This window comes from Dermacentor andersoni, chromosome 1, assembly GCF_023375885.2.
Source record: "Dermacentor andersoni chromosome 1, qqDerAnde1_hic_scaffold, whole genome shotgun sequence".
NCBI classification, from domain to species: Eukaryota; Metazoa; Arthropoda; class Arachnida; order Ixodida; family Ixodidae; genus Dermacentor; species Dermacentor andersoni.
In genome coordinates this window covers 406,078,971-406,101,027 of record NC_092814.1, presented here as the reverse complement: position 1 = coordinate 406,101,027, position 22,057 = coordinate 406,078,971, and the positions used below count along the sequence as shown (strand labels likewise).

At 48.0% G+C, this 22,057-nt stretch overlaps 1 protein-coding gene across 1 annotated transcript in view; it reads right to left on the bottom strand.

The window, feature by feature from the left end:
* LOC126518692 (cytochrome P450 3A24-like) overlaps window positions 1-22,057 on the bottom strand; it is a 145,572-nt gene that overhangs the window by 63,945 nt on the left and 59,570 nt on the right. Inside the window, exon 2 of the mRNA XM_050168458.2 lies at window positions 17,270-17,473. Coding sequence (XP_050024415.1) covers window positions 17,270-17,449 — 180 coding nt within the window. The 5' untranslated portion in view covers window positions 17,450-17,473. The remainder of the gene's footprint in view (window positions 1-17,269; window positions 17,474-22,057) is intronic.

The window sequence follows — 22,057 nt, the reverse complement described above, 5'->3', positions numbered from 1 at the left end:
TGGGGCTTCGACTCATACCCCGCACCTCCACCAGAAATGTAACGATGTTAGTAAAACAAGGATATTTATTAAAGGCGAACTTGTGCCCACAAGTAAAGGTAACTGCGGTCGTGAAGAAATCCGCGGCAGTCGCGTTCCCAGACTGGGCTCGAACCGTCTTCCTCTTCTCGTCGCGTGACACCTCGTGCGCGTGGCGCATGCGAGCCGGGTCCAACTGGCTGCCCGTGCCGCGAAGATCGCTGCCTGTTGTAACTGAACAACACCACTGTACGGCGTGCACAGTGCCCAATGCAAAGGGCGCGCAACTTGAATGTCACCAAGTTTGTCGTGGCAATATGACAGCGGAGCTTTGCTTCACCTGTACACTTTCCTTCCATTTACCTTGCAGCCACCTTAATAAAAAGCAAGGATGAATTCCCTCATCAATGTTCACTTGTGGCGCAGCGTCTACTCGGCGTCTACTTGCTGGAATGAAAGCAGTTTAGGAAATAATCTAAAGCTCCATTTTACTGACTGCAGTATTTATCGTGGGTGCGAAGAGGGTGTTGCCACAGAAAGCCTGTGTACAAATACAAGAAAATGTACTAGGATGCTGATCAAAAGTTTTATAGGTGTATAGTGTAAAACCACAATTACATACATGAATGACATGACACTGGTCAACTTAAGTCAACGGTTCATGGGATACACATATACGGGCACATAAACATGATGCTCAATGCAACATTGACTTGAAATGATAGTCACTTTTCAGAAAGAAGTGACATGATCACATAGGGGCAATCAATGCCGGTTATTTCTTTATTCCCAGAATGATCAATTGTATAATACTTGTACCCAGATACAATACCGCATCTCTGATTCACAGATGACACATCCCATCTGCACTGTGCAACTTTGCCACAAGAAATGGGAAACTCATTGACATAATCAGTTACGAATCATGCCAGTGTTATGCTGTTTCTTGCCGTTTTGTCTTTCGCGAGTATTTGTGTAATGTGAAAAATAGTACCCTGAAGTTCTAAATGTTATGTATACTATATGACAATTCTATTCTTTTTCCGTGATCACAGGAGGCTTTTGTGTCAATATATAAATTGGAAGTTTTTTATATTGACACAAAACTTTCCCATGGGCTTTTTTTTTTCATAAAAGCCAACCAACCACACATCTCTTGATCTAGCAGATTTATCTTTTATGCGACCAGTCTGTGTTGTTTTCCTTGCAACAAGTCCTTTTACATGTGTCCGCAAAAGATTGGTCCTTCATTAAGTTTATTTTTTCTACAACTTTCATGTTTGTTGGTAACAATTTATTGTGTATTTTAGGAAGCTGTTCATACAGCAGCCATTATTTCTTGGAAAGATTCTTTGCAGCGAGGCTCTAAAGTTGCTGATAGACTATTCAAGTAGTTTTTTTTAATATAACAATTAGTAGCCTTGCATTTAAAACTTGTCCTTTGTCCCCAATAGTTAGATATCGTTCGCATTAGTTGGTTAAGAGGTAGTACCTAAATCTATGGAAATAAGTATTGCTACTACACGTACTAACGTCGTTGTGTTGCTATTCAATATTTGATGCTTACTATTTTGGTTCAATTTGTGTTTTGAAAAAAATTAACATTCGCCCACCTCTACTTCTTATACAATGCACAAATATGCGCCAAAACCATATTTGTGCTTTCTGAAGTCTTACTTTGCTGCATATATTAGTGGCAAAATGCAGCTTTTCAGAGAGAACTTGATTTTGTTGTTTTGTGTATTCTGTTCTTCTGCCATAAGTGTAGTGAATCAATGACTTATTGCACACAAGTACACAGCATCTCAATGGAACAGACATTTATTTGATACACATGAATTCGCACCCTGTTCATCTAGATTTCCAAATTGTGCTGATTGTGGCCAGCCTCTAGTACATATATAAGCATGTCTACGATGTGGTCTGGGGGTACATGTGCAGTGCTACTGTGAAGCTAGTTATAGTTCTCACAGCAATGCACCAAATAAGGTTGCTGTTTCATTGTTATAAAGAAAGACAGCATCAGCTGGGCTGTAAGGGCGACCAAAAGTGTTTGTGCAATTCTCCAAACATACAAACAGAATATAATATGACTACATGCCATGTGCTAGTTAGTATTTCAAGTGATTAAGAGAACGATATAAGGGCTGTTGGGTTAATCAGGCTCATTTGTCGTGTTAAAACATAGGCTGTGAAGTTAACTTCAACATGTCTAAGTTGTCAACATGTCTAAGTATTTACGAAATTGGGGAGGTGGCAGTGAGACTCCCTGGGGAAGCAATACGTCAGTTGTCCTAATGGTATGGTTTGACTATATAATTTCGTAATTGCTTGTTTAGAAATATGACGGTGGGTTAGAACCTATGAAACGCCACAACCGCAAGGCTGAACATCTATCCTTACTTCTCTGAGGCTTAAAGAATGATAACCAGTCATGCTTCAGAGAATATTTTGGTAACAAATATATGCCATGTTCATTTCTGTGGATTGGAACGATGTGACTGAGCACAACCATGCTATGGTAGCATGCGTGAAGGAATACATGAGAGCCTGGGGGCTAATATATATTATTAGAGTGAACAAGTAGCTGTGGCTTGCAAGATTATTTACTCCACAGTGGATGCTGCAGTAAGGTTTGTAGAACGTTAAGCAATACGAGAATGAGGTAAAGATTACTTGTAATCTATGGATTTGTATGAAAGATGAGAATGTGCACCCAATTTGCCACTAAGCATTTTTTCTATTTTATGTTCAGTACAGAGTGCGAGTCGCTATGGCTTCTTAACGACAAATTTATGCATGCCGTTTCAGAGTGCTTATTAGGCTATGTGCATTCATTTGACTACTTAAGTGATCGGATAATAGAACATGTCCACATTGCAGATTTACACACAACATATTATGTATTTGTCACAAAGCTCCACCCAAGAAACTGTCTGTTGGCTATGAAAATAAAAAATGGCAATAAACATTCCCTTATTTCTTGTGCTGCCATGCACACGGTACTAATGAACTAATGTGTACAATGGAGACATTCTGTGCTTTCATTAGAGGTAGGTGCAAGTTGCACTGACACAATGAACATGCATTCATTGCCTACAAGCTACTGCATGTTGGAATTGGTGTTACAGCAGGCATGGCAAATGTTCTCCCCTACTTCTGCCTTGTGCACCATATGAGCCAGCATTTCATTTCATTGTCGTGTACCTGTTTAAGCTGTTACTGAATAAGAAAGGGAAATATAAAACGACTTACTACGTCAACCATTTCACATGCAAGATAACTGCACTCATTGCAAAGCTTATCAGAGAATTTTAGATAAGGGGAATGCAATCATTGAGGCCCCAAGTACTACGGGGCCTCAAAGCTTGCGCCCCCTTAATCTAGATCTCTAAGTTGCTTGATAATCTTGGTTTCCTTTGAGGTGAAGTACAGTTACTGCGCAACTGTTTCTTAGCCTATGCACTTCTCTTTTTAATGTGGCTGTGCATTAGCTAGCTAGGTTGTCACTACATGAACGGGACATTCGGGACATGCCCAACGCAATCAAATAACATTACTTTGCTATAGCTTACTGACTGTGCAAGCTTCTTTGTTATCTAGGGAAAACAATAAAAAGAGAATGCATGCATAAATGATGTTGACCGCAGCAAACGGTCTCAAGGCAATCATCCTTGATTGTCACCATTGCTGAGAGATCAAGCATGCCTGCATTCACTTTGACCACAGGTTTTAGATTGTTTAAATGCTTTTAGAGCTATGGATAAATAGTGAAGGGGCAATAGATTGGCCAACCAGGCTTTTATGCATGGGCATTGCTGCCTTGTGTGCCCCCGTAGACCTCTGTCATCTCTCAAGGCATGAATGACAAAACACTAGTATTTGCAGGGACATTTTTAGCAGTAACAAGAAATGGAAACATTACGTGAATCCATGCCTATATGGGGTGTATTTTCATCAACATGAATTAATATTTCTTTTCATGCAAACATTCTTCTCTTGAAAACATATCTGACAAGCATCTCTGCCTGAAGAAATAACTACGATATGTACATATCACTTCTATGTCTGTCGTAATTGTAATCAATTCCTTAAGACTTAGTGGTGGGTTCTTTGGTTAGTCATGACTTAATATGGCAGTGCACTTTGAAACAATGACGTCACATAGAATGAACAAATACTAGCTCTGTGTGTGTCGCACAGCGCTCCTGTACGTTCATTCCGTGTTGCATCATTGTTCCGAAGTACGATGCCATATTATACCATGTAATCAATTGTAGGCTCACTATTGACAGCTACTACAAATACCTCAGCAGCAAAGTGCACCTGAATAAACACGCCATTGTTGATGATTCACATGCGTGCTCGATGATGAAGTGACTTGTCAATCAACACAGCTGTATTCCATAATAATATAACCATCTGTATAGGAGTATGTTAATAGATAACGCTGCGGCGTTTCAGCGTGCTACGCTGCTGTTGCGACAGATATCCCTTGCTCACTGGCGCACATACACCTGTGTGTTCGTGTATACGCGTTCTTGCAAGCTGTTACGTACAGGGTCTGGCCTCATTCGTGAAAGGAATGCGCGTTGGTTTGTAGGCAGAAAACAGACGGAGTTTATTTTCTACAAGAGACGCAGACGAGAGCCCACTGTGTTCGAGGGGGCAAACTCTCGGTCCCTGTCCAGTGGCCGACACGCTGGCGGTGATGGAGAATTCTGGGAACTCGACTCAGGGTGGGGTCGCTCCCAGTTTCGTCTGCACTGGTGCTTTGTCCGGTCAAAGAGCTGTGGTGCGTCGCTTGTACACAACACTTTCCTCCCTTAAGTGGAGTGATCCGGAGGGCGTCGTTCCCGCTGCGGGCATGACTCTGCAGTCGTGTTTGGCATGGTCTCAGGGGCAGTGCCAATCTCTGGTTTGGTCACCGATGATTACGAAGGCTCCAGTGTTCCTGAGAGAGTGGCGTCTGACGACGTGGAGTTATCTGCTTTTATCCCAAACATAAATGGGAGCGGGAAACTGCTCGCGGTTACTTTAGAGCCCTAACCCGGGGTCGCCGAATCTTCTGTTGGGTGCCTCAAAGCACCGGGCTTCATGTGGTCACGTTGTCATCGCACTAACCTGTTAGGGCTTTTAATGAGCCACGATCTGTGGCCTAGCTTTTGCAAAACCATGCCCTCCGTCCAGATCAGATTGCCTCCGAAGTTACGAAAGAAAGCTGCTTGTCCGACAGCGAGTACTCTCGACTTTGTGTTTCTGTTGCAGTTGGTATGAATTTTGTTCGCTTTTGCTTGGGGCTCAATGCGCGTGAGAGCAGTATCCAGCTCACGACCGAGCGTGAGTGCAGCTGGCATTTTGCTCATTGATGTACAGATGGTGGTGCGTTGCTTTAGCAAAAACTGGGCGAGCCTACACGCGAATGTTCCGTCCTTGTTTTCGGCTAATGCTCGTTTTGTTTCAAAAACCATCCTTTCTCCTTGGCCATTCGTTGTAGAATGATATGGTGCACTTGTTACGTGGGTCACCCCATTCTTCTTTAGGAAGCTCTCAACTTCTACTGAAACGAAGGATGGTCCGTTATCAGTCACAAGCTTTATGAGAAGCCCAAAAGCTGCGAAAAGGTTCCAGAGTTCCTCAATTAATGTGGCAGACTGTGTATTGCGCATGGAGCACACTTCCAACCATTTGCTGTATGCGTCCACAACAATTAGCCAGCATTCTGCCTTCTACGGGACCAACGAAGTCTGTGTGAACTGTGTTCCAAGGCGTTCTTGTGCGTTCCCATTTGGGCACTGGTGCCCTTTGGTGTTGACAACAAGTTGCACAGTTTCTAGCGAGCCGTTCGAAATCTGCGTCAATGCCTGGCCAGCAAAAGTACCTTCGTGCGCATGCCTTCATGGCCGCAATTATGTGGTGGTTTGCAGGTGCGAGTTTAAGAAGGTAATAATCGCCTTTGTTGGAGTTACCATCCGGGAGCCTCTAACAAGGCACCCTTCCTGCACTGAAAGCTCAGCCTCCAGTTTCCTGCACGATGAAAACTGTTCTTTCGGCAGTTTATGAACTTCACCGTTTTGAGACAGCCTCCAGCACTTGCGACAAAACTGACTCCTCTCGAGTCATTCGTGCTAGTTGACGCGGTGAAAGCTCGATGCTTGGTATGGTAGCCAATATGAGCACGTCTCCTTGGGGATAAGGCTCATCAACTTGTGCCGGTAGTGGAAGTCAGCTTAGAGTGTCCACATTTTGGTGCAGTAGGCCAGGCCAGTACAGTAACTTGTAATCATACGTTGCTAGTTTAAGGCACCACCGCGTCATCCTTGATGAAAAGACCCGGGGTACTTGCTTTTTTTCCCTCACGATTCCAAGCAATGCCTGGCGATCTGTTATTATGGTCACGTGCCGGCCAGCTATGTACTTATGAAAATGACTGATGCCGTAGATTACTGCTACACTTTCTTTGTAGAGCTAGAAGTAGCTCTTTTCGGCACTTCCCAGTGTTCATGAACCGAATGCAATGGACGCCTTTCGGCAAATAGTATCTTCCCGAGCGAGGACGGCGTCAACGCCGTACGGCGATGCGTCCACGGACAAAAGAAGGGGCTTCGCCTCATCGCAGTGAGCGAGTACTGTAGATGCACGGATCGTCTCCTTAAGAGCCTCGAAATTGGCTTGATGCTTCTCTTCCACTTCCAGGGCGTGTTTTTCTCTAGGAGCCTATACAATTCCACCACAACCATCGCTCCGTTCTTCAAAAAGCAGTCGTCAAATGAAATAAAGCCCAGAAAAGCCCTTAGGGATGTCTTGTCAGATGGTTTGGGTGCTTGAAGTATAGCCTCAACCTCTTTCTCGGTGTTGCGAACACTATTTCTGTCAATTCGATGTCCCAGAAACTCAACTCACATAATTCCTAACCTGTATTTTTCTTTCTTGAGGCGTAAGTCTTTCTCAGTTAGCCTCGAATAGAAGCTGATTGAGACACTGTGCGTGCTTATTTGCACTATTCCCGTTGACAATGATGTCGTTAAGGTGCACACTCACCCCTGCAATTCCAGGTATCTTTGTCTCCCTCACGCACTGGAAGATAGCTGGTGCAGCCGAAATTGAGAACGGGAGGCATTCCAACCTGAAAAGTCGTTTTGTGGTGTTCACTGTGAGCAGTGCTGCAGTGACTTGTATACAGGTATACCTGTATAACATCCATTGTCTTTCTTGAAGACATCTAGGTGTCATCCCAGAACCTCTGTAATTTCTAGTGCTGGCTCTCCAACGTGGTTGATCCCCTTCACCTGAATGTGAAGTGCCAAAAACCAATCTCTTCCTAGGAGGTTGCACCTGGTGCCCTTCATAACCAACAATGGCAGCAGATAGTGCTTTGAATTCAACCTCACACGAACTTGTGCGGATCCCAGGACGTGTAATTCTTTACCTGACCATGTGCGCAAATCGAGCGGCTCGCATAAGAGTCACGCAGTGTTTTTCTTCCACATTCTGTAGTCCGTGTCCTCGCTTATCAGGGAGCATGCCGTACGTGTGTCCACCTCAAACTGGACTGGCTTTCCCTCCACTCTCAAGTCCACGAGGAACTTGGGGCAGTGTGTACGTACACTCACTGTGTGCAGCTTGCAGCAGGATTTGCTGACAGGTGGTGGGCTGGCACTGTGTGCCCGAAGCTGCTAGTTGTCGGAGCGTGGTTCCGTGTTTTTCTTTTTCATTTGAGATGCAGGCACGCTCGATGTGACCTTCCTTGGCGCAGAAACGGCCCTCGGCTGTCTTGAATTGGCACGTTTCAGGGTCATGCAAGCCGTCGCATCGATAGCAATGTCGTGCTGACATACGCTTGCCCTGTGGCTTGATTTGCGACGTCCTCTTAATTTCCCCCGAGTTTGCCACTCCCTTGATATCTCCCTCATGCCTTGACGCAGTTTCCGCTGGAAGGGCTAAGTCCACAGCGCTTTCAAATATAAGGCTTTTTCTGCGAACAGTCTCTGTGGAAGATGTTCGTCCCAGGCACCGCCGACGAACCTCTCCTGGAGCATCACGGAATAGTTGGGTTTGCCGCCGAAGGGGTCGTTTGGGTGTCAGGCGACGTCGCCGATATTGTAGCCGAAGGCAGCGCTCCGAAGTTGCAATCAGCTGTCAAGGTTCTGAGGGTCGCAGCGTAGCTGCTGATTGGCTCGTCTTGCCGTTGGTCGGGTCTTTGAAACATGTGCGGGCTGTAAAGCTCAGATGTCCTGGTGTCGAAGTGCTGCCCGAGAAGTGTCACTAAATCATTGAAGTTGACTTCTCTCGGGATCTTCGGCGCTATCAGCGCACACACACAGTGTTCGAAAGTGTCGGCTCCACAAAGCGCGGGGAGAAGTGCCGACTTCTTCGTTTCGTCGCTGACGTCACTCGCCACGAAGTAAAATCGAGGCGCTGGATCTACTTTTCACATCATTTGCCCGAGAAAGGCTCGGCAGTGCCGTGCATTCGTCCTGTAGCCACGGCATTAACTTCGAAAATTTATCCGCTTCGCAACTCCTGCCTCATCGCCAGTGCTACGTACGGCGTCTGGCCCCATCCGTGAAAGGAATGCGCAGCGGTTGGTGGCAGAAAACAGGCTACGTTTATTTTCTACAAAAGACACAGGTGAGAGCTGGATGTGTTCGAGGGGGCAATCTTTCGGTCCCTGTCCCTTAGCCCAGACTCTGAGAGCGACGACGAAGGATTCTCAGAACTCGACTCGGGATGGGGTCGCTTCCCGTTTTTTCCACGCTGGTGCTTTGTCCAGTCGTGGAGCGGTGGTGCGTCGCTTGTCCACAACACAAGCTTTTGCTAGCACAGCTACAAAAAGTGCGCCATCGCGCCATACACAACCGAGCACATAGTAACTGATGTTTCGCAACATTATGCGGCAGCAATAAACAAATAAAAAAAAGCGGCACAGGTAAGACGACTGCACAGTGTTCCAAAGGTTGGTCACCACGTCAACGCCACACATGCAGCACAGGATGTGACAGTGCAAGAGTCGCCTTTTTACCATGACGCCGAAGCTTCAACCTACATCGACCAAAATATGCCAGTGTCGTCTTCTGTTGGCGATAGTTGTCGACTTCGAGCAGTGTTGCTCTGCGCACTGCCGAATGTTTGCTGGCTTTCAACAGACGTCGCATCCCCAAACCCAAGTGCGGATGCCCGCGCATGCGAACCGCTCGAGCTAACTAATAAAAAAACAACTATTAAGAGAGCAAACGTAATAACCAAATCCTGGCACGGCGCGAAATTTTGCTGGTCGCCACCACACGAGACTTGTCAACTGGCTGATGCATGTTTCCAGTTGCTGGTTACCCATTTGGACAACCAGAGGGAGCATGCGGACCACACTGCATCGTGCGGTTTCAGCGTAAATGCAATTTAGTGACCGTTTGCGACGACCACCCGTTTTTCGCGAACCGCCTGCGTGTGGTGCGGCGTGCGGCGATGAGCGGTTTGAGCGTAAATCGGCCCTAAGAGCTTCGTGAGCGCCGCATTCTCGCCGATTCGCGTTGGAGATGCGGGGGCGCACATCTGGACAGAAAACTGCCGAAGCGGCAGGCTGCGGGGTGTGCTAAGAGCTTTGTGAGCGCTGTGTTCTCGCCGCTTCGAGTCGGAGATGCGCGGGCCCATATCTTGACAGCCGACTGCGAATGTGGCAGGCTGCAGCGTCTGCAAGGAGCTTCGAGAGCTCCGTGTTCCTGTCGCTTCGCGTTGGAGACGCGTAGGCCCACCTCTTTACAGCGATCTGCAAAATCGAACGGCTTCGGCATGTGCTGAGAGCTTCATGAGCGCTGTGGTCCCGCCGCTTCGTGTTGTAGACGCGCTTGCCCATATTTTCACGGCGATCTGCCAAATTGGTGGCTGTAGCGTGCGCTTAGACCTTGGTGAATGCTGTGCTCTAGCGGCATTTGCGTTGGACACGCGCGTGCCGACATCTTGACAGCAAACTGCGAAAGCAGCCGGCTGGGGAGTATTTAGAGCTTTTTGAGCTCTAAATGTGTTTTCGTCACTTCGTTTTGGAAGTGACGAGTAGCTTGGCGCAGACGGGCGGGCCCATATATTGACAGCGATCTGTGAAAGCGGCAGGCTGCGGCGTGTCCTGAGAGCTTCATCAAACCATGTTCTCGCCGCTTCGCGTTGGAGACGTGCGGGTCCATATAATGGCAGCGATCAGCGAACGCAGCATGCTGCAACGTGTGCTGAGACCTTCGTGAGCACTGTGTTCTCGTCGCTTTGCGTTGCAGACGTGCCGGCCTATATCTTGACAGCCAACTGCATAAGCGGCATGTTGCGGCGTGTGCTGAGAGCCTCATGAGCGCTGTGTTCTCGACGCTTCGCGTTGGACCCGCGCGGACCCATATCTTGACTGCGAATTTCGAAAGCGGCAGGCTGCGGACTTTACTGAGAGCTTCGTGAGCGCCGCGTTCTAGATGTTTGGCGTTGGAGACACGTGGGCCTATATTTTGACAGCGATCTGCGAAAGCTGCAGGCTTCGGCGTGTGCTAAGAACTTCGTGAGCGCCGTGTTCTCCCCTCATCGTGTTGTAGACGCTCTTGCACATATCTTGACGGCGATCTGCCAAAGTCGCAGGCTGTGGCGTGTGCTTAGAGATTCGTGAACGCTGTGCTCTGGCCGCTTCGCGTTGGAGACGCGTGGGCCCATATTTTGGCTGCGATCTGCGAAAGCGAAAGGCTTCAGCATGCGCGTAGAGCTTCATGAGCGCTGTGTTCTCGTCACTTCGATTTGCATACGCGCAGGCCTACAGCTTGAGAGCGAACAGCGAATGCTGAAGGTTGCGGCGTGTGCTGAGAGCTTCGTGAGTGCTGTGTTCTCGTCGTTTCGCATTGAAGACACGCGGGGCCATATCTTGACAGCGATCGGCTAAAGCAAAGGGTTTGGCGTATGCTGCGAGCTTCGTGCGTGCTGTGTTCCCAACGCTGCTTGTTGGAGACGCGCGAGCCCTAATCTTGACAGTGATTTGCGAAAGCGGCAGGCTTCGGCGTGTGCTGAGAGCTTCATGAGCGCTGTGTTCTTGCCGATTCGCATTGGAGACGCGCGGGCCCATATGTGAAAGCTATTGGCGAAAACGGCAGGCTGCGGCGTGTGCTGAGAGCTTCGTGAGTACTGTGGTCTCGCCGCTTCGCGTTGGATACGGGTGGGCACATTCTTGACCTCGATCTGCGTAAGCGGCAGGCTGCAGCGTGTGCTTAGGGCTTCGTGAGCGGTGTGTTCTCACCGATTTTCATTGGAGACGCTCGGGCCCATATCTTGACAGGGATCTGCGAACGTGGCAGGCTGCGGCGTGTTCTGAGAGATTTGTGAGCGCTGTGTTCTCGTCACTTTGCGTTTGAAACGCGCGGGCCCATATCTTGGCAGCGAACTGCGAAACGTGCAGGCTGCGGCGTGTGCTGAGAGCTTCATGAGCGCCATGTTCTCGCCTCTTCGAGTTGGAGACACGCGGGCCCATATCTTGACAGCGATCTGCGAAAGCGACAGGCTGCGGTGTTTCCTGTGAGCTTCGTGAGCACTGTGTTCTCGCCGCTTCGCGTTGTAGACGTGCGGACCTATATCTTGACTGCGATCAGTGAAAGCGGCTGACCTCGGCGTGCGCTGAGAGTTTCCTGAGCGCTGAGTTCTGGACGCTTCGCGTAGGAGACGCGTGGGACCATATCATGACAGCGATCTGCGAAAGCGGTGGGCTTCGGCCGGGGCTCATAACTTGGTGAGGGCTGTGTTCTCGCCGTTGCGCGTTGGAGAGGCGCGAGCCCATATCTTGACAGCGAACGGCGAAAGGGGCAGGCTGCGGCATCTGCTGAGAGCCTCGTGAGCGCTGTGATCTCGTCGCTAGGCGTTGGAGACGCGCGGGCCCATATCTTGACAGCGATCTGCGAAAGCAGCAGGCTGCTGCTTGTGTATTGAGAGATTCGTGAGCGCTGTGTTCTCGCCGCTTCGCTTTGGAGATGCGCGCGCCTTTATTTTGACAGCCATCTGCGAAAGCTGCAGGCTTCGGCATGTGCAGATAGCTTCGTGAGCGCTGCGTTCTCGCCGCAGCGCGTTGGAGATGTGCGAGCCCATATCTTGACAGCGATCTGCGAAAGCGGCAGGCTACGGCGTGTCCTTAGAGTTTAGATGAGCGCTGGGTTCTCGCCGCTTGCGTTGGAAGCGCGCGGGCCCACATCTTGACAGCTTTCCGAGAAAGCAGCATGGTGCGCCGTGTGCTGAGTGCTTCGTGAGCGCCGTGTTCTCGCCGCTTCGCGTTGTGGACGCGCGGGCCCATATCTTGACAGCCATCTGCGAAAGCGGCAGGCTGCCGCGTCGGCTGAAAGCTTCGTGAGCGCTGTGTTCTCGCCGCTTCGCGTTGGAGACGCACCGGCCAATATCTCACAGCGATCTGCGAAAGCGACAGGCTGCAGCTTGTGTTTGAGAGCTTCGTCAGCGCTGTGTTCTCGGCACTTGGCGTTGGATACGTGCGAGCTCATATCTTGACAGCGATCTGCGAAAGCGGTAGACTGCGGCCTTTACTGAGAGCTTTGTGAGCACTGTGTTCTCGCCGCTTCGCGTTGGAGACGTGCGGGCCCATATTATGATAGCGATCAACAAACGCTGTGGGCTGCGACGTGTGCTGAGAGTTTCGTGAGCGCTGTGCTCTCGCCGCTTCTCGTTGCACACGCGCAGGGCAAGTCTTGACAGGGATCTACGAAAACGACAGGCTGCGCCGTTTCCTGAGAGGTTCGTGAGCACTGTGTTCTCTCCGCTTGGCGTTGGATACGTGTGGGCCCATATCTTGAGAGCGATCTATGAAAGCGGCAGGCTGCAGCCTGTGCGGAGAGCTTCGTTAGCACTGTGTTTTCCTCGTTTCGCGTTGGAGACGCGCGGGCCCTTATCTTGACGGCCATCTCTCAAAACGGTAGGCTTCGGCCTGTGCTTATACCTTGGTGAGCGCTGTGTTCTCGTCGCTTCGCGTTGGAGACGCGCGGGCCTATATCTTGACAGCGAACGGTGAAAGCGGCAGGCTGCGGCGTCTGCTGAGAGCTTCGTGAGCACTGTGTTCTCGCCGCTTCGCATTGGAGATGTGCGAGCCCATATCTTGACAACGATCAGCGAAACCGGCAGGATCCGGCGTGTCGTTAGAGCTTCGATGAGTGCTGTGTTCTCGCCGCTTTGCGTTGGAGTCGCGCGGGCCCACCTCTTGCCAGCGTTGTTCGAAATCAGCAGGGTGCGGCGTTTGCTGAGAGCTTCGTGAGCACCGTATTCTCGCCGCTTCGCGTTGTGGACGCGCCGGCGCATATCTTGACCGCGATCTGCGAAAGCGGCAGGCTGCGGCGTGTGCTGAGACCTTCGTTAGCCCTGTGTTCTCACCGCTTCGTTCGCGTGGAAGTGACAAGTAGCTGGAAGGCGAAGACGCTCGCTGTGTCGGGCTCTATCTTGAAAGTGATCGCCTTACGGGAGAGACGGACGGACGGACGGACTAATGGTTTTTCTCCTTGGATAAGCATAGAAATGCTTGCACTTTTAAAATATTATCATAGTGACTCCGTGCCGTGTTTCCTCTGCCTCGTGTTCATGTCCTACATTTTGCGCTTTCTCCGTGGAGGCCCAGCCTGTCGATTTACGGGGCGCCGCACTTTCTCTCAACGCTCGTACATTCACGTGTCGCCGTAACATGCGGCCTGCTATAATTATCCCTGAAGCACCCGTAATCCAACTTTCCGCATGCCCATAACTTCATAGAATTGAAAATAATAAGAAACATGCATCAATACATTAACGAATACACCATAACGTTAAAACTGCAGGCGAAATCAGATTTAATTGCTCCCTGTCGGATTAGTATATATGTTCGATGTGAAAGCTTTGGCAAGAAACAGGCGCTATTTCTTTTTCTTTTGTCTTCTTACGACACTACCTTTTCTTCAATTTTTGTAAGACAAGGCAGCAACTTGGCCATTCCCTGACTTTCCTATGTTCGAGTAAAGAAGACAACTCCACCTGACTATGCACGCTTGATTGAAACTCACGTGAATAAGCAGTTACTCTTGAGTAATCGCTCAACGTTTAACATACTTTTAGCGGAATTTGATGGCGCATCGTAAAATATTCGCGCAAGTGGCTGCGTGTCGTTGTTCTTTTTATTTTGGTAACCAACATTCTTAGTTCCCATACATCGTTTTCTGCTGTGCTTATGTTTCACGTGTAGGCTATTAAATCTATTAATGCTCCAAAATCACAATAAAGCTATTCAACGGTTAGTCACCGAATCATAAGCTGTTTTCCTTTGTTTCTTTTTTTTTATGCGTTGTTTACTGACAGAAGCCATGTTGAACCAACTAGACCAGGGATCCACACGTCTGCGGACAAGATTTTGAAAGTAACGGCAAGAATAATTGAACACCTTTCCAAAATTGTTTATTTTCTATGGCATTTTTAAAATTTAAGCCTGAATATTCAGCAATTTCAATAAGATTACTTTCTTCTGACTGCTTACCTACATTTGTGCTAGAATCAGCCGATCTTCGCAGTACATCTTGAGAATGTAACAAAATCGGGGGTAAGGAATTGTTACATAATAGTTATCCAGATGTGAGCCAATATTTAAAATGAGGTTACTCTACTACAAATGAACAAATCAGCTTCTTTTTATTTTGCCTTGTGTAAAAGACCATGCTTTCTAGCTTCATGTACTGACCTGTGGAGAGGGAGGCCATTTGGTTAAGCTTTGTCCAAGATAAACTAACGGTATGCAGAGGATAGCGGTTGTGTTGTTTAATCTTGCTTCATATCCTGTGTATTGTGACATGCGTCACGGCCGTGTTGACCGCGACGCATGTCATTGATTCAGCCACAAATGTACACTCAAGGGACAAAAGAAGTTGGGATATCAGTGAGGGCGAGCACTCAGGGAATAACACCTGTTTCACTACACACGCAGCATTTCGACTCCTTGAAATGCACAAACTCCCCCTTTACTGCAATCGAGGAAAAATTGCTGCACAAGTGCGTTTCCCTACAACTCCCCAAGAGGTCTAGATTAATGATATTTTTCGACAGAGTAGCGCTCAGGAGGAATTTATTGAACGTGCGAATTCAAACATTCAGAACTACGGTGCCTCCAAATGCACTTACGGAAAGGTAGGATTATTCAGAATTATTTCAGATGCTTGGTTTGTCTGTAACGTGCCGAGTTTATCTGCAACGTAAGAAACGTTAGGTAATGACTTTTGAGTTGTAGTGGATGAATGGGAAAATATACTGATTCAATTACGTTTTGAATAAACAGAGACGTGAATCTCAAGATATGAACGACAACTTTTTAAAGACGTGGGACAATTTTAAATGCATGAGAATGTACGAAGTATGAAAATAAGTTGAAGCTCATTTCGACAACTGACACGTGTACTTGTTTATCGTTATGGGATGACCATGTTTCACCACCTAACCCATGTTATCGCACAGCGCGGGACACGCCTGCATGCATCGGAACTTTCTCAAAACTTATCGTTCGTTCTATCCAATGTCTGTTGTCACCAAACCTTGTGTAATCTGATTTCATGTATAGAAGACACCCGGGCACCAGCGATTACTCTGGAATCTTCGATGGCTGATGTGTAAAAGCCGACGCGCTGGACCCGCTGATCAGATTTTTGGCGCTTGCCGACCGTGCTCGACGTTAACGCTGTATTTTGAGTGTAGCCTGTTTTTGAGGGCCCCACACTGACCCAATAAAACACTAGTTTCGTCATTCCCAGTTTAGCTGCTTTCTCCACTGTCACTAGGACGTGACAAAACTATGGGCGGTCATCATTCAGAAGAGGAGCATATACGCAGTTATATAGGATGGAGTGCGTATAACATGTGAAGACATGGGCTGCAGATTCTTTGATGTAGATAATAGAACAATAGTTAGCGTCAGCAGGCACCAAAGATGAAGTAATTGATGGCCAGGTGACGACAATCAAGAGAACGGAAATGTTAGCGAGTGTCAACGTCTACTGTCTGTCTACCTACATGTGCTGGGGAAATGGCTAAGGAAGAAAGGGAATGAAAAGTGACAGGCCAGGAGAGATAAAAAAAGAGGAGAATGAAGGGGAAAATCGTGTGGCCGTATTTTATAAACATCGTCCACTCGAAGTTCGTCGTTCCTTCCATGGATGGATTGATGGATGTTTTGAGCGTCCCTTTTGAAACGGAGTGGTCAGTTGCGCCACCAAGCGGTTGTTCGTATTTAACGTAATGGCCTACTTCTTTTTTTCACAAAACACACACACGCAAAGAATTCGCAGCATCAAACTTTCTGAACCACTACGGGAAACCTAGTTTTTTTACGCCTCTTTTCCTTGTGCTAGTCCTACTTTACTGCTACCAAACTTTCAACCGCCTCCTACTAATCTCCATTTCGGACATGTCTACTTTTCCTCTGCTATGCCTGACCGCTGGGGCTGCAAGGAGGCCAGAAGAGCCTAAATCAAAAGCTCGGTAGATATCTTCACATTGTAATAAAAGATGTTCCATCGATTGCATAGCTTTACCGCAGCAAGCACATGCTTCTTCCTTGGCGTACCTCACCTTTAACTACGCCTTCGAGGCAGCCTCATTGCGCTTCGAAAATAAGGAGCTGCCCCTTGAGTTACCAAAAGTTGTTCGTTTCTTGATTTTTCTTTCACCTTTTAGGTAAATACTCATGGCAGGTTTGTTTTTCACTGCCGCCATTCATGAGATTATCTCAGCCTCTCTGGCTTTGCGTTTGACATTCTTCGTTATCATGTTGTTTACTATATCAGTCGCATACTAGCTGGTAAGCTCCTTAGTTCTCTTCCTCCACTTCGAGCCAATGTGTTTCCGGTTTTTCCACTGAATAGAGCACAGTGCCTCCTTCAACAAAAGATGGGACGGTTCTGAAGAATTATCGTAGAGTGTTAGTGAGGCGCAGCCACCAACTCTGTCGAGGAGCACCGTCCCCATCCCTACTTTTAGTCGAAACAGAGTGCTGAGAAGAGGAACTTTCTAAAACATGTGGGTTAGATTCTGTCACACCGTCAAGTTCGCCCAGAAGCACTGAGACAATTGACGCTGGACAGAGTTAAGGGCTATGCAAGCACCAGAGCAAAAAAAGCGCGTGAAGAAGCAGTGAATGAGGCTAAACAAGCGAGAAGGAACTTTTCAGATTAATTGTTTCCCGCGGTACATGCCGTGATCAAAGCAGCAAAAAGCAGTAGTGTTGAGCAGGGGTTCGTACCTCAAGAGGGTCCCTCCGGAACTCTTTCCAGTTTCCGAAGATGACGCTACTCGGTTCAGGCCCAGGTATCTCGTACCGTTTCAACAGGGACATCTGTTGGCGTCTTCGCTGGAGCCAAGCGCCGGCGACTAGGACCACGACGGCCACCAGGAGCCCAACCATGCTCCACGCAAAATCCATCCAAGATGGGGGTTTATGAATAAACTGCATGACGATTGTGCAGCAATATTCAATGAACCGAACCTCCCACAGCCATTATAGAAGGCCGCCAATACAAACTACATGAAAATATGGAAGAAGTTGTACTTCAATTCACAGCTTTATTTGCATTCACCACAACCTTTTTCCTGCTTCTGTTACATGAACACCACGGCGCTATTGCCAAGCAAGTACCGATGTTTCGCCGTAGAGTTGTATACAGTGCAGCTGAAAATCACTGAAGTGAATCACAGCCGAAAGTAGACAACGCAGGTACAATAATGTAACTGAAATTAAAAATTGCGCATACGATTGCGTATGAGACCACGTATAACCTCGCGTATATCCTACTGAACACACATTTGTCGTATAGCCATCTACAAGACGTATTGACAAGATCAGGATGACGTCGTGGAAACTGTATTCAACGTCTACAAGACCTATTAAAGATGTTGGGACAAAAAAAATGGGGCTTCTTAAAGACATCTTGTAAAAACTTTCTCAAATGTTTAAGACGTCCCGTAGTCGTGCTGAAGACCCGTCTAATGCACCGCCAAATTTGGGATATCAGACGTTCTGTAAGATGTGCGCAGAGGATTAAACACGGCTACAAGACGTTTTTGAGAAAGTCTTGTAAATATATTAAAATCTACAAAACATTCCGCAGAACCTTCTGTAATTGTCTTAAGCACGTTTTTTTACAGATTAGACAGATTTTCGAAGAGTAAGATGCGACACCTTCTAATCTGTATTTACATAACGTAGCCCTTTAATATGTTGAGAGACAGGTCCATTTCATTATCTAAAACCTCTTTCTGAGCGAGTTGGCGCATACATAACATAAAAATTGTAACAGAGCAAAGACATGCAACCACAAAGTAACAAGGACGAGACACAAGCGCTGTGTCCATTACAACCCCAAGTGACATATGTACAAACAATTTCACAGCTCTTTAAAGATTAGCGGCAGAATGTGTAGTCGGCACTGAAACATTCATTGCAACGGTCAGCACCTTAAGCTGAATCGAAAAGCACCACTTGTTCATAGGGCGAGGAATTACCACAAATGAGAGCAAGATGTACCAAACATGTCAACTTACAGAAGGAACACTTTTGCCGCAGGAAGCATTAACACGAAGGTCGCATTTTAAATAGTCTCTAGACGCTAAAATTCGGTCATATTGCAATCCAGATGATCTGTCTCCTTCCGATATGAACTGTCCATCAAATTGTTGCGTAGCATTAGTGATCTGGCTAGAAATGGCATGCACTGCACATATGCGATGGCCTGGCAAGACCTAATATCGTTTTACTTACCTTGTCAACACTGATCGAGATTTGCAGATGGAATAATATCAGACTCCAGCAACACTATGACATAAGTTTTTCTTACATGGATGTTTGGCACACACACAAATTTAGAATCACAGCATGCCCTCCCATTAGACATCAACTATAATTTAGCGTCTGGTTACCTGCTAAATGAACAAATCAATGGGAACGTTCCTAATGCTCGCAATATTGAGAAAATCTTGGCTGTACGGACAGCACTAATGCCTATGGCCCATTTCTTACAACGCACCATAGCACTACTCAAATATTAACAAGGCTACAGAAGCCGTAACGCGTGTCAAAGCCACGTCTAACATAAAGCATGATTAATCAGACAAATGAAGCGCCAACGTGGTCAAAGGTATGAAACCATTTTTAATAAATCAAATAAATATCACGCCACTGCATAAGCGAATTGTTTCTAATGCACCTTCTAGAGATTTGCTTTCTGGCGGTCTGTTATGACACATCGGTCACTACACGATTCAGGGCGCTGGCATGGACAGTTTAACAGGCTGATGCGCCTACAGAAAATTCAGCCTGTTCCTGATGATCCTTGACATTACATTTGGCACCTGTAATTAGAATGTACGACTAAAGATATTAGCAAATATATTGTTGGAGGAAGAAAGCAGGCCCACGAGTGTAAAATATAGTATTTTTACAACTGGTGTGTATGACGTTCAGGCAACTGCCAGACTTCGTCTTCCTCTAGTCTAAATCAACTGCTTCCTTCCCTCCTCCGTAACATCACCCTCCCGGCGGGGTAGCTCCGTCCCGGTGCAAGCTATAGAGCCTCACTTAATGCGGGGACATAGGGCTTGAGCCTGGCGACGTGAACAACATCGCTGGTGACGTTGTGAGGCACTGAAGGCTGACCGACTGGGACGATCTCATATGTTACGTCGGACAGTTGGCGTAAGATCTGGTACGGACCAGAATAACGGGAAAGTAGTTTTTCCGCCAAGCCGATGCGACGTGAAGGCGTCCAGAAAAGGACAAGGGAACCAGGTGAAAATTGGTGGTCTCGGTGCCGAAGGTCGCAGCGTCGCTTTTGAGAAGCTTGCGAGGCTGTGAGGCGATGACGGGTGACATCGCGGGCCAGGACGGCTAAGTCAATAGCATCGCGAGCGTAACCAGTGCTGGATGATTGTACTGCGGAAGGCAGCAACGTGTCAATGGGCGAGGTGGGGTCGCGGCCATACAAAAGGTAATATGGTGAAAATCCGGCAGTGTCGTGACGGGACGAGTTGTACGCGAAAGTGATGTATGGTAAAGCGACGTCCCAGTCGCGGTGATCGTCGGAAACGTACATGGCCAGCATTTCAGTTAGTGTGCGGTTGAGTCGCTCGGTGAGGCCGTTCGTGTGAGGGTGGTACACGGTAGCAACCTGGTGTTCTGTAGAACAGGAGCGGAGCAGATCATCGACGACCTTCGATAGAAAGTTGCGGCCGCGATCGCTCAGCAACTGGCGAGGGGCGGCGTGGTGCAGGATGACGTCGTATAGTAAGAAGTCGCGATTTCTCTAGCGCAGGTGGTTGGCAGCGATCGTGCGATGGCATATCTCGTGGCATAATCGGTCGCTACAGCAATCCATTTGGTGCCTTTGATGGAAATTGGAAAGGGGCCAAGGAGGTCGAGGCCCACAGGAAAGAAGGGCTCTGTAGGGATATCAATTGGTTGAAGCAAACCAGCGTGAGGCATCGCAGGCGTCTTCCGGAGCTGACACAGGTCGCAACGAGCGACATAACGGCGCACAGAGCGATAAATGCCGGGCCAGAAGAAGCGGCGCTGCAGGCGGTCGTAAGTACGGGTGATGCCCAGATGTCCAGCAGTAGGAGCGTCGTGAAGTTGCTGGAGCACGGCAAGTCGAAGGTGCTTGGGAACAACTAGGAGGAGCTCCGGGCCATCAGGATGAACGCTACAATGGTATAAAGTTCCATCGCGCAAGGTGAACATCCGGAGCGACGGGTCATTGGGCAAGGTGCTTAGGCGTTCCATAAGTGTTCGAAGAACAAGATCTTTGCACTGGTCGTCGCCAATATAGAGGAAGCCCGAGAGGGATAGAACACTGATGACCGAGTCTGCACAGGTATCGTCCGGTTGATCCACGGGATTGCGGGACAGGCAGTCAGCGTCTTTATGCAGGCGCCATGACTTATACATAATAGAAAATGTATATTCTTGTAGACGCAATGCCCAACGTGCAAGTTGTCCAGTCGGGCCCTTCAAAGAGGAAAGCCAACAGAGGGCGTGATGATCGGTTACGACGCGGAAGCTCCAACCGAAAAGGTACGGTCGAAATTTCGCGACCGCCCATACGAGCGCGAGACATTCTCTCTCAATAATGGAGTAATTTCGCTCGGACATGGAAAGAAGGCGGTTAGCGTAAGCGATGAGGCGGCCTTGGCCCTGTTGACGCTGAGCGAGGACAGCGCCGGTGCCATGACCACATGCGTCAGTTCGTACTTCAGTGGGCGCAGAAGGATCAAAGTGTGACAGAATCGGGGAAGTTGTAAGCCTCTCAATCAAGGTAGAGAAGGCTTTCTTCTGTAGTGGTCCCCAAGAGAAAAATACGTCTTTCTTAAGAAGGTCAGTGAGAGGCTGAGCGATGTCGGCAAAATTTTTAACAAATCGCCGGAAATAAGAGCATAAGCCCAGAATACTACGCACGTCGTTTGTGGAACAAGGTACAGAAAAATTTCGCACAGCGTGAACTTTCTGTGGATCAGGTTGGATTCCGGTGGCGTTTACGAGATGGCCGACCATGTTCATTTCACGGCGACTGAAATTACACTTGGCGGAGTTTAGCTGAAGGCCAGCTCTGCGAAACACGGAGAGTATGGTTGTGAGGCGCTGCAGGTGGCTGTCAAAGTTCGGCGAAAACACAATCACATCGTCGAGGTAACAGAGGCATGTATACCACTTCAAGCCACGCAAGAGAGAGTCCATCATGCGCTCGAATGTAGCTGGCGCATTGCACAATCCAAAGGGCATGGCTTTAAATTGGTACAGACCGTCCGGTGTGACGAAGGCGGTTTTCTCGCGGTCCATCTCATCGACGCTAATCAGCCAATAGCCGGAGCGGAGGTCTATTGAAGAAAAGTATTGGGATCTGTGAAGGCAGTCAAGAGCGTCATCAATACGAGGCAGGGGATAAACACCCTTCTTTGTTATCCTGTTGAGGTGAGGGTAGTCAACGCCGAAGCGCCACGAGTTGTCTTTTTTCTTTACTAAGACAACTGGTGATGCCCACGG